The sequence below is a fragment of the Bos taurus genome, chromosome 5 (assembly GCF_002263795.3).
Source record: "Bos taurus isolate L1 Dominette 01449 registration number 42190680 breed Hereford chromosome 5, ARS-UCD2.0, whole genome shotgun sequence".
NCBI lineage: Eukaryota > Metazoa > Chordata > Mammalia > Artiodactyla > Bovidae > Bos > Bos taurus.
The window spans coordinates 28,131,394-28,145,485 of NC_037332.1; the positions used below are offsets into that span (position 1 = coordinate 28,131,394).

The 14,092-nt window shown below is 41.5% G+C and overlaps 1 protein-coding gene across 4 annotated transcripts in view; it reads right to left on the reverse strand.

Annotated features, from left to right (window-relative positions):
• Positions 1-14,092, reverse strand: part of SCN8A (sodium voltage-gated channel alpha subunit 8) — a 198,001-nt gene that overhangs the window by 81,529 nt on the left and 102,380 nt on the right. The window contains exons 4-6 of one of the 4 annotated variants that reach the window (XM_059886569.1): positions 12,028-12,117; positions 11,073-11,201; positions 9,184-9,275 (exon numbers count right to left, since the gene is read on the reverse strand). In XM_059886569.1, the coding sequence (XP_059742552.1) occupies positions 9,184-9,275; positions 11,073-11,201; positions 12,028-12,117 (311 nt within the window). Of the gene's footprint in view, positions 1-9,183; positions 9,276-9,431; positions 9,524-11,072; positions 11,202-12,027; positions 12,211-14,092 lie in introns of those variants that run through there. The other 3 variants (XM_024991947.2, XM_059886568.1, NM_001193102.1) reach the window with 3 other exon arrangements.

The following is a 14,092-nucleotide window of genomic DNA, read 5'->3' on the forward strand; positions in this document are numbered from 1 at the left end:
ACAATGTTGTGGTGGTCTTGGCCATACAACTAATATATTTTAAAGTTCTTTATTGAAAGAGTAAATGAATATGAAATTTTCTTTTCTCTTACACAGATATCCTGAAAGACGTGGAAGAGAAATTAAAGTAAAAAGAGCCAAGAGTTAGACTGTGGGGACCTGACAGTGTGCAAAGGCCTGTGCTTTCTCACAGAGTGGGCCTTTCCTGGAGGCTGTGGCCACCAAAGGGATTAGGAAGAGCTTGCCTGGGCTCCAGCACATAAGGCATTTCAAGCCTGATTCCTTCTGCTCACAGGACTGAGCAGAAAGAGCACAAGGTAGGAATCAGAAAGCGGGAATTCTGGTCCTGGCTCAGCCTCTGTTTAAGATGCGCTGTGTTTCGGAACAAACTTAAGGTCACCTCCCAGTCTCATTTTCTCACACACCAGACATGGGTAAGCCTAAGAACACCTGGCAGTGGGCAGTGGGCAGTGGGCAGTGGGCAGAGGAGAAGCTAAAAGCCTTTAAAAGTAGGGTAGAGATATTTGTTAGCGATTAAGTGGTTGGAGTTTCAATCTTTTATTCCTAAAGTTCTGGGAAACTGTGTATCATTATCATGCAGTTAGGTAAGAAGGTATTGGTGGTATAAAATAAAAGGCAGCTATAGAGAAGGAAAAATTGTCCCCGTGTTATGGAACTTATTTCAGTAAGTTGCTAAGGAACAGAGAAGTCCTTTGCTACATTTGGTTGGGTTGAAGCAGGTGTATATTCGGTCAATAACTCAGTTCTAGGTCCCTAAAATGACACAGTTACGTTTTCAAAAAGAGTAATTTTTTTTTAAAAGAGTAGTTGATAAATCAGAATGGAAAAGAATATAAAAAGAATGTATATATATGTATACCTGAGTCACTTATGCTTTACATCAGTAATTAACACAATGTTGTAATTCAACTCTACATCAATAAAAAATAAATTAAAAAAAAAAGAGTAGTTGATAGGTCACTGAAGAATGGCTGTAAAGTTTCTTTTCTTGGACTTCTTTATGAAGAACTCATACAGCAATCTCTCTTGAATGGCTCAGACAATCACCTATCTGAACACTTGATGACAGTTTCAAGCCACTTTTTACTTCTATTTTCATGAACTGAGTTGTTAGCTGTTATCTGTATCAGTAACAAGAGGATAAAACTTTAAAACAGTCAAACCAATGCATTTGTGACATTAATTCATTTTTAAAAACATATAATTTGAGCATAAGTCGAATCTGATTTTCCTTGGCTGGGAACTTTTTGGATAGTTCCAAGCCCCATACAACAGGAAATTCTAGGCAATGAGCTCAAACCATCTTCTATTCCATAAGGCCAGGCTCCCAGCAGCCTTGTTTGTCAGAAGCGACCTTCCCTTAGTAATTAGATGTCAGGGTGGACATCTGACCTAAATCTAGATCCTGAATTCCAGGAATTTGGAATGGGGCAAGAGAGAGAAATGGTATGGACCTAACAGAAGCAGAAGATATTAAGAAGAGGTGGCAAGAATACACAGAAGAACTGTACAAAAAATATCTTCACGACCCAGATAATCATGATGGTATGATCACTCACCTAGAGCCTGACATCCTGGAATGTGAAGTCAAGTGGGCCTTAGGAAGCATCACTACGAACAAAGCTAGTGGAGGTGATGGAATTCCAGTGGAGCTATTCCAAATCCTGAAAGATGATGCTGTGAAAGTGCTGCACTCAATATGCCAGCAAAATTGGAAAACTCAGCAGTGCCCACAGGACTGGAAAAGGTCAGTTTTCATTCCAATCCCAAAGAAAGGCAATGCCAAAGAAGGCTCAAACTACCGCACAATTGCACTCAACTCACACACTAGTAAAGTAATGCTCAAAATTCTCCAAGCCAGGCTTCAGCAATACGTGAACCATGATCTTCCAGATGTTCAAGCTGGTTTTAGAAAAAGCAGAGGAACCAGAGATCAAATTGCCAACATCCGATGGATCATCAAAAAAAGCAAGAAAGTTCCAGAAAAACATCTATTTCTGTTTTATTAACTATGCCAAAGCCTTTGACTATGTGGATCACAATAAAATGTGGAAAATTCTGAAAGAGATGGAATACCAGACCACCTGACCTGCCTCTTGAGAAACCTGTATGCAGGTCAGGAAGCAACAGTTAGAACTGGACATGGAACAACAGACTGGTTCCAAATAGGAAAAGGAGTACGTCAAGGCTGTATATTGTCACTCTGCTTATTTAACTTCTATGCAGAGTACATCATGAGAAACGCTGGGCTGGAAGAAGCACAAGCTGGAATCAAGATTGCCGGGAGAAACATCAATAACCTCAGATATGCATCAGATGACATCACCCTTATGGCAGAAAGTGAAGAGGAACTAAAAAGCCTCTTGATGAAAGTGAAAGAGGAGAGTGAAAAAGCTGGCCTAAAGCTCAACATTCAGAAAACGAAGATCATGGCATCTGGTCCCATCACTTCATGGGAAATAGATGGGGAAACAGTGTCAGACTTTATTTTTCTGGGCTCCAAAATCACTACAGATGGTGACTGCAGCCATGAAATTAAAAGATGCTTACTCCTTGGAAGATTAGTTATGACCAACCTAGATAGCATATTGAAAAGCAGAGACATTACTTTGCCAACAAAGGTCCATCTAGTCAAGGCTATGGTTTTTCCAGTGGTCATGTATGGATGTGAGAGTTGGACTGTGAAGAAGGCTGAGTGCCGAAGAACTGATTGTTTTGAACTGTGGTGTTGGAGAAGACTCTTGAGAGTCCCTTGGACTGCAAGGAGATCCAAGCAGTCCATCCTAAAGGAGATCAGTCCTGGGTGTTCATTGGAAGGACTGATGCTAAAGCTGAAACTCCAATACTTTGGCCAAGAGCTGACTCATTGGAAAAGACCCTGATGCTGGGAAAGACTGAGGGCAGGAGAAGAAGGGGACGACAGAGGATGAGATGGCTGGATGGCATCACCGACTCGATGGACGTGAGTTTGAGTGAACTCCGGGAGTTGGTGATGGACAGGGAGGCCTGGCATGCTGCGATTCATGGGGTTGCAAACTGTCAGACACGACTGAGAGACTGAACTGAACGGAACTGAAAGAGAGAGTCCAGTAGCCTTTCAAGTGGTGGGAATGATAATAAATAAATGTGGGAGCTAGGTCGTAGCCATATTCTATCGTTATATTAGGATATGTCTAAGAAGGAAAGGCAGTATGCCTAGACACAGAAAAAGGAAACAGATGCAAGGAGAAGAGAAATATGAAGACAAAGTAGCCCTTGGTGTCTGGGGCTTGCTGGCTCTGTGTTCTGGTTTCACTGGCTTCCAGAAGCCCCAAAACATTCCAGCCTTCAATGTCCTTGAAGGATGTTTGTATCTTTCTACTTGCAACCAGAGATGTTCAACTAAGACACCAACCCTGCATGGAACTCCTCGTTTTTCTGGGGATGGACCTGAACACTCACAATCAGCTGGTTCAACATCTGTTCTCCATAAACCAGAGGCCACTGCTGACGAAATCCATAAACATGAGTCCAGAGGGGTAAAAAATATTTTTCATGTTCTGCTTTGAGGTCTGATCAACAACTTGGTGAAGTTCTTTCAGCTTTCAAGAAGTTTAAAATAGAAGCTTAAGTTGGAAATGGTATTCATAGGGCTACAAAGGAACAAATCTTAAACAAAACTGATCACTAAATAACAGAATGGCCATCCAAAAAGTTTACTCTCTAAGATTCTCATCCAGATTGTTAGGAGAAAATCAGAGGGAGGCAGAGGAAGAAGAAAGGTGATTAGCTTGATGTCTGTGGTAAAGGTAAGCACACAGTGACTCAGCAACATTCAATGCAAACAGTCACTGCATTCACTCAGGCATCAGCCAAGACTCTTCTTCCTTCCATAGGAGTTGATAATTGCAAACGACCATATCTGCAGACATCAATGCCAATTTAAGGAGATGACGCCCTCAGTGCTTTTCTTAAGCTTAACCTTCATAGTCTGGCTAGCAGTGGCTGCCACATACTAGTTAATGCAGCCAAGCAAAAGTGCTCCCCCTGCAACCAGCAACACAGGCCAAAAAAAGTAAGAAATTGCTGGCAGAATTCTTGACCCAATGCATGCAGGACTGGAGAATACCACTGCTCTGGCTGTAGGGATAAGCTGTCTACTTCCTCTGCTGGTTCACAATACCACATACCAGAACAAGCAAGAAAACCGACTATCCAAAACAGAGCAGAATGCTCCTTCATATGACTCCTACACAACAGAGTGTGCAACAGAAGCCACGTGGGGGCAAGTTGGACAGTGAGAACTCTTGGAAAAGGCTAACATTAACTAGCACTGGGATGTGTCTGAGCAGAAGCAGTTAATATATTTACTACAGAACAAGGAAAGGCAGCTGGACCTAATGTACAGAAAGGTCAGCTACCAGACAGGAAGTGGGACACTTAAAGAACTCTGAGAAGCAAGTGAAGCTGCTCCCACAGAATTTTATGTCCAAAGGCACCTCTGAACCTCCTGTCTCATTTCCTGATGCCCAGCGATCCTTTGAATAAATGAACAAAGCCCACTTACGTGCTGAATCCAGAGAAATCAGCTGTGCATACTGGGAACAAGATTTTCCACCAGGCTGATGCCAGATTATAAATAGTCAATTTATCTTTCCTGGTTTGTGACTCAGGTTGAGAAACGGGTTTGAAGCCACACGAGCTATTCCTGCTACAAAATGAACATCGGAACAGGCCTCAACAGCCGTTAACACGCAGCCCTCACAATAGTGAAGGAATGGCTCCTCAGTCCCACAGTCTGGCTCGTCCAGGCAAGTCCTGGGGTACAGTGGCACCCAGTCACCTTCTCTGCTGCAGATTCAGTCCTCGCAATGATAGCTATTAGAAGTTCATAAGATCAAGAGTAACGTGCGAGAGACTTGGGGGCCCTTGATTTCTTTACTCAAGACCAGATAGATTCGTATCACAAAGTCTGACCACAATGAAACTAGCTCCCAGTGGTGGGGCAGGGAGATCCCACGATCCACTCAGGACCATGGTGGTACACTTCAGCTGTCTACCTGGAGGAACAATGTGGAAAAAGGAGAAATACAAAAGCTACTGGATTAATAACCAGAGTATTTTAAAAGAAACGATGAGTCTGAATACAGTCTTAAAATGCATTCTATCCCCCTTTACTATGCAGTAGAAATTGCTACATTCATAATGGGGACATTTTAAAAAAATGCTTTCTTTGTAAATACTAGGCTGAGAGGGAGAAGGACCTCTCATTTTCCCTGCTTTGTATCTGATGCCACAGGTAAAGAGACAGAGAAGATAACAGAAATGAAAGAAGAGAAATATCAAACCCAAGAGAAAAATAATCAAGAAATTACAGCTCTAAAGAGAGCCAAATGGCGAACGGAGTGCTTTCAGAGGCCGTTTCAATGATGATGGAAATGAAAATGGACCAACAGCAAGGCCCTCCCAATCAGTTTTATTTATACCAGTAAGTGCTACTCTCTAAGGAAACTCTGAGACACCTGCTTTAAGATGTCTACCCTATCTTGGGGGCATGTCAGTCCTGTGGCACGTGGCCAAAGCACACAGAGGATGAAACTTCTGACAGTCACTCAGAAGTTCCTTTTTGTACCCAGATACATACAAAGTAAAAACAAAGTTTTAAGACATACAACTTTCTATACAGAGTACTTCAATGTCAAGTTGAATCTGGCAAGTTCCAGACCGAAACACATTTTTACAGGGTCTTTTCCTGTAATTGATCCCTTTAGCACAGTTCGCGCGGCACTGTTCTTCAAGTCGAGTCAAAGCAAAGGGACATTGTGAATGATAGGTATCCAAGTCTTGAGTTAGCAAATAAAGAGGATCAGAATATGAGTTCACTCTTTTCTAAGCCACAAAAGCGAAAGTGAAAGTGAAGTCGCTCAGTCATGTCTGACTCTCTGCAACCCTGTGGACTGTAGCCCACCAGGCTCCTCCGTCCATGGGATTCTCCAGGCAAGAATACTAGAGTGGGTTGCCATTTCCTTCTCCAGGGGATCTTCCCAACCCAGGGATCGAACTTAGGTCTCCTGCATTGCAGGCAGACGCTTTAACCTCTGAGCCACCAGGGAAGCCCACAAGAAGGGTCTAAATTGAAGCATCCTGTATAAAAGGCTGGAGCTAACTGATACACTGTACTCTCCAATCTTCAGGAAGTCCTGGCTGCTCTGACACATCCAGACTATCTACCAAAGATGCTAAAAGGGAGGACAACATCAGCCCAGGTGAGCAGGACAAGTGCTCTAGGAAAGGAAAAACTCTCAAAAGGGAGTTGAGAACTCCGTGAGATCTTACAAGTCCCTTGTCAGTTCTGTGGTAGGTCTCCCTTCTGTTTTTGGCAGCTTTGGCAAAAGCTTATAGTCAAAGTGGGCGCAGGAGAAGGCAAAGAAAGTAACAATTCCACTGAAGTGGCCTATGAGAAAACCTGGTACGCAAAGCAATGGCTTTTATTCAGAGGGGGCTATGGCCCCGCTCTGTGACAGCGGAGTCAAAATGACTCAGATTTCCAATCAAGACGTGGCTCAGGTCCACTGACTCAGACTGGTATTCCCACCACGGAAGGAGACCTGGGTAACAGGCAGGTAGGCACAGGGCAACAGCTCTCCGCAAGTAGAATCAAGAGCAAAAGAACTTGGGATAAAAAGTCACACTTTAAGAACTGACCATATCTTTGACTTTATTATCCCTTAAAGTTATTGTCAAAAATCTCCCAAAGCCAGCTCAACTAGGAGGTGCTTCTAGAAATAGGAATCCAATAATTTATTTTAAACTGTGAAGTTGGTGTCTAAATCTTCACACAAACTTTCCTTGGGTTTAGGTTTCTTCTTTATAATTGCTACTGCTAAAATCATTTATAGAGGGCTCTTACAGGCCAGGCACTGTGTTTATAGATATATATTTATAATACAGAATGTAAAACTAGACATTAATATATACCTATAAAACTAGAACATTAAGGATAAATAACGTGACATCAGTCAGAGCTATCTTGCAGAAATGCTGTGGTCAGAAGTTAATCATACAGCAGAGACAGAGACAGAGGCTAAGAGCTGGAGCAGAGATAGCATCTGCTGCCCTAGTTAGTGAGGAGAGCAGAGCTTTCCAATTTAGTTCTGGAAGAGAAGTTTTGAGATCACAAGAACATAAAGGGACAGATGCCTTGCGGAGTACACTGGGGGAAGTGAGCAGAAAACACGGCATCATATTTAAAAGAGGCCAGAGGAGGAAAGAGACCAAAGGAAAAATGACAGTAAAGACTTGGTGGTATCGATGTCTTACAAAAAGAAAAAAAAAAAGACAAGGCCTGCTTAAGGGGTAGGCTGCCATCAACAAGCTTCAGAAAGGTACCTAGAGAATGAGCTGGATTTTCTGTCAAATGGATTTATTAATAAAATGGCTAAGAACTAAACTTTGATAAGTCACAGTTATAGTTTTTTGCCAATAAGAATATACTCTAGGGGACTTCCCTGATGATCCAGTGGTTGGGCCTTTGCCTTCCTGTATGTGGGGTGTGAGTTCGATCCCTGGTCGAGGAGCTAAGATCCTACATGCCTGGCTGCCAAAAAAAAATCAACCCATAAAACAGAGGCAATATGGTAACAAACACAATAAAGACCTTGAAGATGGCTCATATGAAAAAAAAAATCTTAAAAAAAAAAAGAATATACTCCACTGACCTCTAGCCTCTGGTTGACAAGAAGTAAGCTACCACTGCTAAAAATAAAGTCATTCATTCTCAATAGGGCCATAATTTATGGGCCCACTTCATGGCCCAAGTTTGTAAATGCAGAAACTGAGGTTTACCGCCCTGAGGTTCTCAAGTAAGCAGAATTCTACCTCTGTACTTCCCTCTCTCTGCATGTGATACCTAGATAACGTTGAAAAGGAGAAAAGAGGAGTATTTTTGGTGCAGCCACAAGAAGAGCCATGCGATGCCTGGAATAGGATGCCTCTGTCCTTCATGTTCCTGTTTCCACAAAACTGCAGTGGAAAGCCTGGCCTCTTGGGAGTCTTCCTTCCCTAAAAACTCCTGAATGCAACCAAAGTCCAACCAGCGACAACACAGTCTAGACTTCTGCCATGTTTCTGCCATGTTAGTTAGTCTACTAACTAAAATATCTTTCCTTCCAGATTTCAAGACTGGTCTTCCGAAAAATAGTTATTACCGGGCAGCAAGGATTTGAATTAAATTAATAGATCTCAACCTCGGGGGGCCATCGATGGGCTTTGCTGGGAAGGTGGTGCCTGTGAAATTTCACCTGGTTCTCAAAAGGATACAAAACCTTCAAAAGGTTAAGAACCATTCTCAATCAGAATCAAGAAAAAGTGGCAAAAAATGTAAAGACTGTCAATCAACTACCTCTCAACTAGCCCCTGATTACGTTTTTTTTTCCTTGTAAAGTTTCTGTACTTTTCTGTTTGCCCATGTGCTTAGATGTATCTTATCTTACCTTTAACTTTTTTTTTTAATGGCACCCACATAAGCTTTCATTGGGATTTATGTCTGAGAATGGTCTCCGAATATATATGTCATAGATATCTACTGGTTCTTATTCTAGTGAATTAGACAGCAACAGTATGTGATATACAGTGATTATTAAAGTTCAGGTCACTAACACCAAGCCTCTTAAATTTGTCTGGAACACTGGACTAGTCAATGGGGTAAGGGCTCTTCTGTGATTAAATAATTCCATTAACACAGTAACAGTAGAAGTGCAATTCTTCGAATAACATCCCATCAGCAAACCATGCGACAGGAAGCCTAGAAATCACAAGCAATGGAATGATGGCGAATGTTAAAATTACTGTAATTCCACGAGGCTAGGAAGCAAATGATTCATATTCAAACAGACAGCTAGCTCCGTGACAATTTTTTCAGGTATCTTAAGATCCAAGTGACTCTTAAGCACGTGCTTTTTCAGAGCATGGATGGAATGGGGGTTGCATGCCTTGCAAGCACTGTCAGAGCAACTTTGGCTTAAGGACCAAAGAGCCATTCCAGAGAACATCTCCTGGGAAAAACATGCGAAATGCAAGGCCATCTCAGCTGTGCTGACGCTGCTTCAGGATGTGGTGGACAGAGCAAATGGAGGACATAAGAGGAGATGAGGCAAAGTCAGTCTGGTGTTTAAATTTTCTCACCTGGAATTACAGAGATAGTTTTCAAAGCTCGGAGAACCCTGAATGTTCTCAGCGCTGAGACATTGCCCAGGTCCACAAACTCTGTCACATATCTGTAGTAAGGGAGGTCACGCACAGACACAAATGACAAACACGGACACAAACACAAACACCAAAGGAAAAAAACGAAACCACAACAAAACAAAAAGTACAATACGTCACGTCAGGGCCCTAACCCAACACCTAACACCAACCCCGGGCCATCTTACCTGGGATTACCGAAATAGTTTTCAAAGCCCTCAGAACCCTGAAAGTGCGTAGAGCTGAAACATTGCCTAGGTTTACAAACTCTGTTATATACCTGCAGAATCAAACCAAAGTTAACTTGTAATGGTACCACTGGGCGAGGGTTTGAGAATAGGGGTAAGAAAGGGTCTTATAGGTAAGATATGATTTCATTTTTTTCCTTGAAAAAGAAAAGTTTCAAATACAAGCATTTAAGGAACACATTTTATTTTTTTCAGTTGGGCAAGGAGAAATCCAAAGTGTATTTGAAAGAAGCGATACCACCAGAAGGCTCCTGGGGCTTTCTCACGCAGCATCATGATGTGCAGATCCCAATCAGAATGACTACTCTTAGTCCATTCTCTTTTTCCAGTTAAAAAGAAGGCCAGGAGGTATTCAAAGGCTTATGTCTCCAAGTTTTGTGAACAATTTCTTAGGAAAAGGAGACAGATTTCTGCAGCAGGAGCCCCATGTAAACAAATCTACATTAAAATAACTTCCTCGCTGACAATGGAAAAAATGCCTACATGTCTGCATATATGACTTATCCAAGAGCTGTCTGCGTATCACTGCAGTCATGCCTACATATGAAGTTTTAGCTTGTGACATACAGGAAAAACCAGATCATGGGATCAGAGCCAATATTCTGTTAAGTGTTCATTTAATCACCAGCTCCGTGCCTAGCGAGGACACTTACATTTTAAATGAACACCAGTGTGTATTCATAACTCTGGAAAGCTAGAAATTTTCTTAATATAACAGAAAGTCAAAGTTCCAGTTTCAAATGTTCAGTGTATATCATTCATTCAGACTTTATAGTTGAAATACATCTTTGTATCAGATGCTCAGACCCAAACATACACAAATGCACTCAATCTCTTACATATCTGCTGTGTGCACACACACAAACACACACACAATCTACACTACACCTTTACCCCCTACCAACCCACGAAACACTTTCCCCAACATGAAAATACAAATAAAGTCTGCTACACCTTTTCTATCACCATCTAAGTTTCCTGAAGAGATACATTTTCGTTGTTAAAACAACACTAATTACATAGAGCGGCTAGCATGCCAGTGTGGGGTTACACTGCTCCCAAGTAATAATAGTTTGAAGCTCTGGTCAGCAATTCTTTAGGAAGTGAGCAGATTGGATACTTGGCTTATGTTTTGACTCCAAAACGTGCTCTGAATTCTGCAACATCTGGACAGCCTCAAGAAATTACATGTAACATAATATACCTAGGAAACTGAGTTCCAGCCTAAGGTTTACACCTAAAAAATAGGAAGTCTTCACCAAGGCCTCCTAGTGGTAACTGTGTGTACCCTGGTCAATGTTATAGGGGGAAACAAAATATAAGGGAGTTGCAATAGAAAATCACTTCCTACTTTTGCTCCCATCTGCTCATCCTCTCCCATATGCACACACTGCCACTGCCTGAACCCCCAGAGGCCTTCATAAGAAAGAATCAGACATATGTCCATACCACTTTACATGGTTATCCTTTAATTCCTCACACAACTAAGCCCATAAACTCACACTTACACTGTCAAACAGACACACCCAAGAGTACAACCACACACACCCCGAACACCAATAAAGTAAGCAGAGAACTTACGCCATCATGATGACACTGAAATCCAACCAGTTCCATGGATCCCGTAAAAAGGTAAAGCCATCTATGCAGAAACCTCTTGCAATGATTTTCACTAGTGATTCAAATGTATAAATCCCTGTGAACGTGTACCTGTTGAAGAAATGGATAGCTTGAGGCAATTTCTTAACAGAAAGGAACTTTAAATGAACCTTCTAAGAGAACACTTGCAGACATGCAGCCTCACTTACAGAGACAAAACAGGAAGGACACAACTGATGCAGCAGAAAGGCAGTGAGGAAGAGAAAGGGATGCATCTTATGAAAATGACTGAAATGCACAAACCAAGAAAGTTGGAATGTGGCACTGGGTCCTGAAGGGCATCACAAAGGAATAGATCTGTACGGCCACCCAGCAGGAGGCCCCAGAGCTCATTTTCACTTGAAACAAGTCAACAAGAAAAGGAAAGCTAAAGCTGGAGAAAAAGGCAGTATCATCAGGAATTGAGGGTAGAAGATGGTGATGGGCCGGTCAAAGCTTTGGCTAACACAGGCTACCACAGCAAAGGGCAGAGGTGGTGAGTCGTCACTTCCACGGCAGCCTTTCTCTTTCTAGAGTTGATTTCTAAGGATATTTCTTCAATTTCACATGTATCCTCACTCATGAAATAAAACGTGGGCAATACTCCAGAAACAATAATTTCCAGAGTTGATTTCTAAGGATACTTATTTCCTAAATTGCAGATGTATTCTCACCCACTCAGTGAAATAAAAAATGGGTAATAACCTAGAAATAATAATTTCCAGAGTTGATGTCTAAGGATATTTCCTAAATTCCACATGTATCCTCATCCATCTCTGTCACATGAAAAGTGGGCAAATGATTTTCTTCCTTGGTGGATAAGCTGTGCAGTGCAAGATGCAGTAACTAGAAATATTTAAAACAAGTGAGCAGAAAAATAAATACATGAGCTACTTACTCCACATTCTTCGACCAGTCAGGAGGGTTACTAAAAGTCATGAATACACAGTTGGTCAAAATAGTGCACATAATGATCATGCTAAATACTGTAGAAAAGAGTCAAGGGAGAATACACAAACTCTGGCCTGCTTTTATCCTCAGGAAGCAAATACATTTCACATTAAGTATCATGATAATTAAAATCAGTAACCTGAAAGGAGACAAAGCACAGAGGAGGAAAAGGCAAGGTGATAATGAAAACTGTGGCCACCACCATGAACCATATGAGCGCCACCATATGTATCCACACCCGGCCAGAGAATGTGAGTGGACATGGCAGGGTGGCCGCTCTTTTTTTCAAAAGGGTTGTCACCGTTCTCCTTTTGGATAAACATTTTTCCTTCTTACCATTTATGCCTCTAAACACCTTTCTGCCCAATAACCAGAAATCTTGCAGTCTGTCAGATGCCAAAGTCATCAGATGAGAAAAACAAATTAAATCTTATCTATGTTATTGAGAAGTCATTTATTGTTAATTATCTTGTATTACCAATTATTGGAAATGTTCATGTATTTAACACTTTACTTTTTTTCCATAGCCCTTCAAAGGGCTGTGTCCTTGCAGGGCAAGGCAACAGTTAATGTCTGCTGAATCTGTCAAATTTGAGAAACCAGTTGTGGTAAGGACTGAGTAAGGATTTTAAGGACATCTGTACCACCGTACTCCTAAGAATTAGGTAACAAGGCAAATCCATCTGATCTTTCTGAGAGTGTCCAGGAATGTTTATGCGTAGCAAATCATTTTGCTGCCATTTCATTTCTATCCAAGATCTCGCTCAGCCCTTCTTGTTCTTGTCTGGCTTAGTCATTAAGTTGTGTCTGACTCTTGCGACCCCATGGACTGTAGCCCGCCAGGCTCCTCTGTCCATGGGATTTTCCAGGCAACCCACTGGAGTGGGTTGCCATTTCCTTCTCCATGTTCTTGTCTACTGAGAAGAATTAAACTGCTTTAATCAATACGAGTTACTTAAAACTGCACAGAAGTCACATCTCATTTGTTACTAATTCACTCTCTCTTGCTAGTGACATTCACTACCTTCATTCTATTAGTGGAGTTTTAAAAAGGAAGAACACTTCTTACAGCTGGATTTTTTTCTTCCTACAGCTGGATTTTTCTTCAGGGAATAATCACATGTTCTGGTTAGAATAGAAAAAAACATCATCCTCTGATCCAACAAGAAAGGAAAGAGTCCATTGTGAATTATTTATTTTCTTATAAACCTTTAGGTTTCAGAACTATGTTGCTTGCAAAACTCACAAATTCCAGATCAGGCTGCTAAATTCTTAACAAAAATAAAAGGTACAAAAGCTTAACAAACCTGTTTATGAAGCAGCAACTGCTGGTTTCTTCATCCTACTTGGAGGATACAAAACTCTGAAGCATGGGACTAAGTACTGTCCAATTAAATACCAACCATGAAGGTTTAAAGTTACTAAGTGAAGTTGCTAAACCCATCACGTAATTTTTCATCTGTCATATGCTCTCCTATATTAATGAGATACAAAGTCAAGCTGCAGGAGTAAATTGGCATTTTCTTTTAAGGGGAGAAAAAATATATATAAAAAATTCATATCAATCCTGCAATCTAGATCTAAACCTGTGCTCCAAAGAGGCCATTTAATCTGAGAGATTATCTTACTTTCTAAACTTGTGGTTAAGAAATCAAAGAAGATCTCTAAAACACTCGCTCAATTATTTATAGTAGCATTTCAAAAATTCTAATTGGGCTTTAATATGTAAAAAAGCTGAATAATATAACTTGTTATGAAATTACTAAAGCCTGAGTGCTCTAAAAATTAAGACGTCAGTAAAGCTACCATCTTGGCGGATGGCACCCCACTCCAGTACTCTTGCCTGGAAAATCCCATGGACGGAGGAGCCTGGTAGACTGCAGTCCATGGGGTCGCGAAGAGTCGGACATGACTGAGCGACTTCACTTCCACGAATTGGAGAAGGAAATGGCAACCCACTCCAGTGTTCTTGCCTGGAGAATCCCAGGGACGGGGGAGCCTGGTAGGCTGCC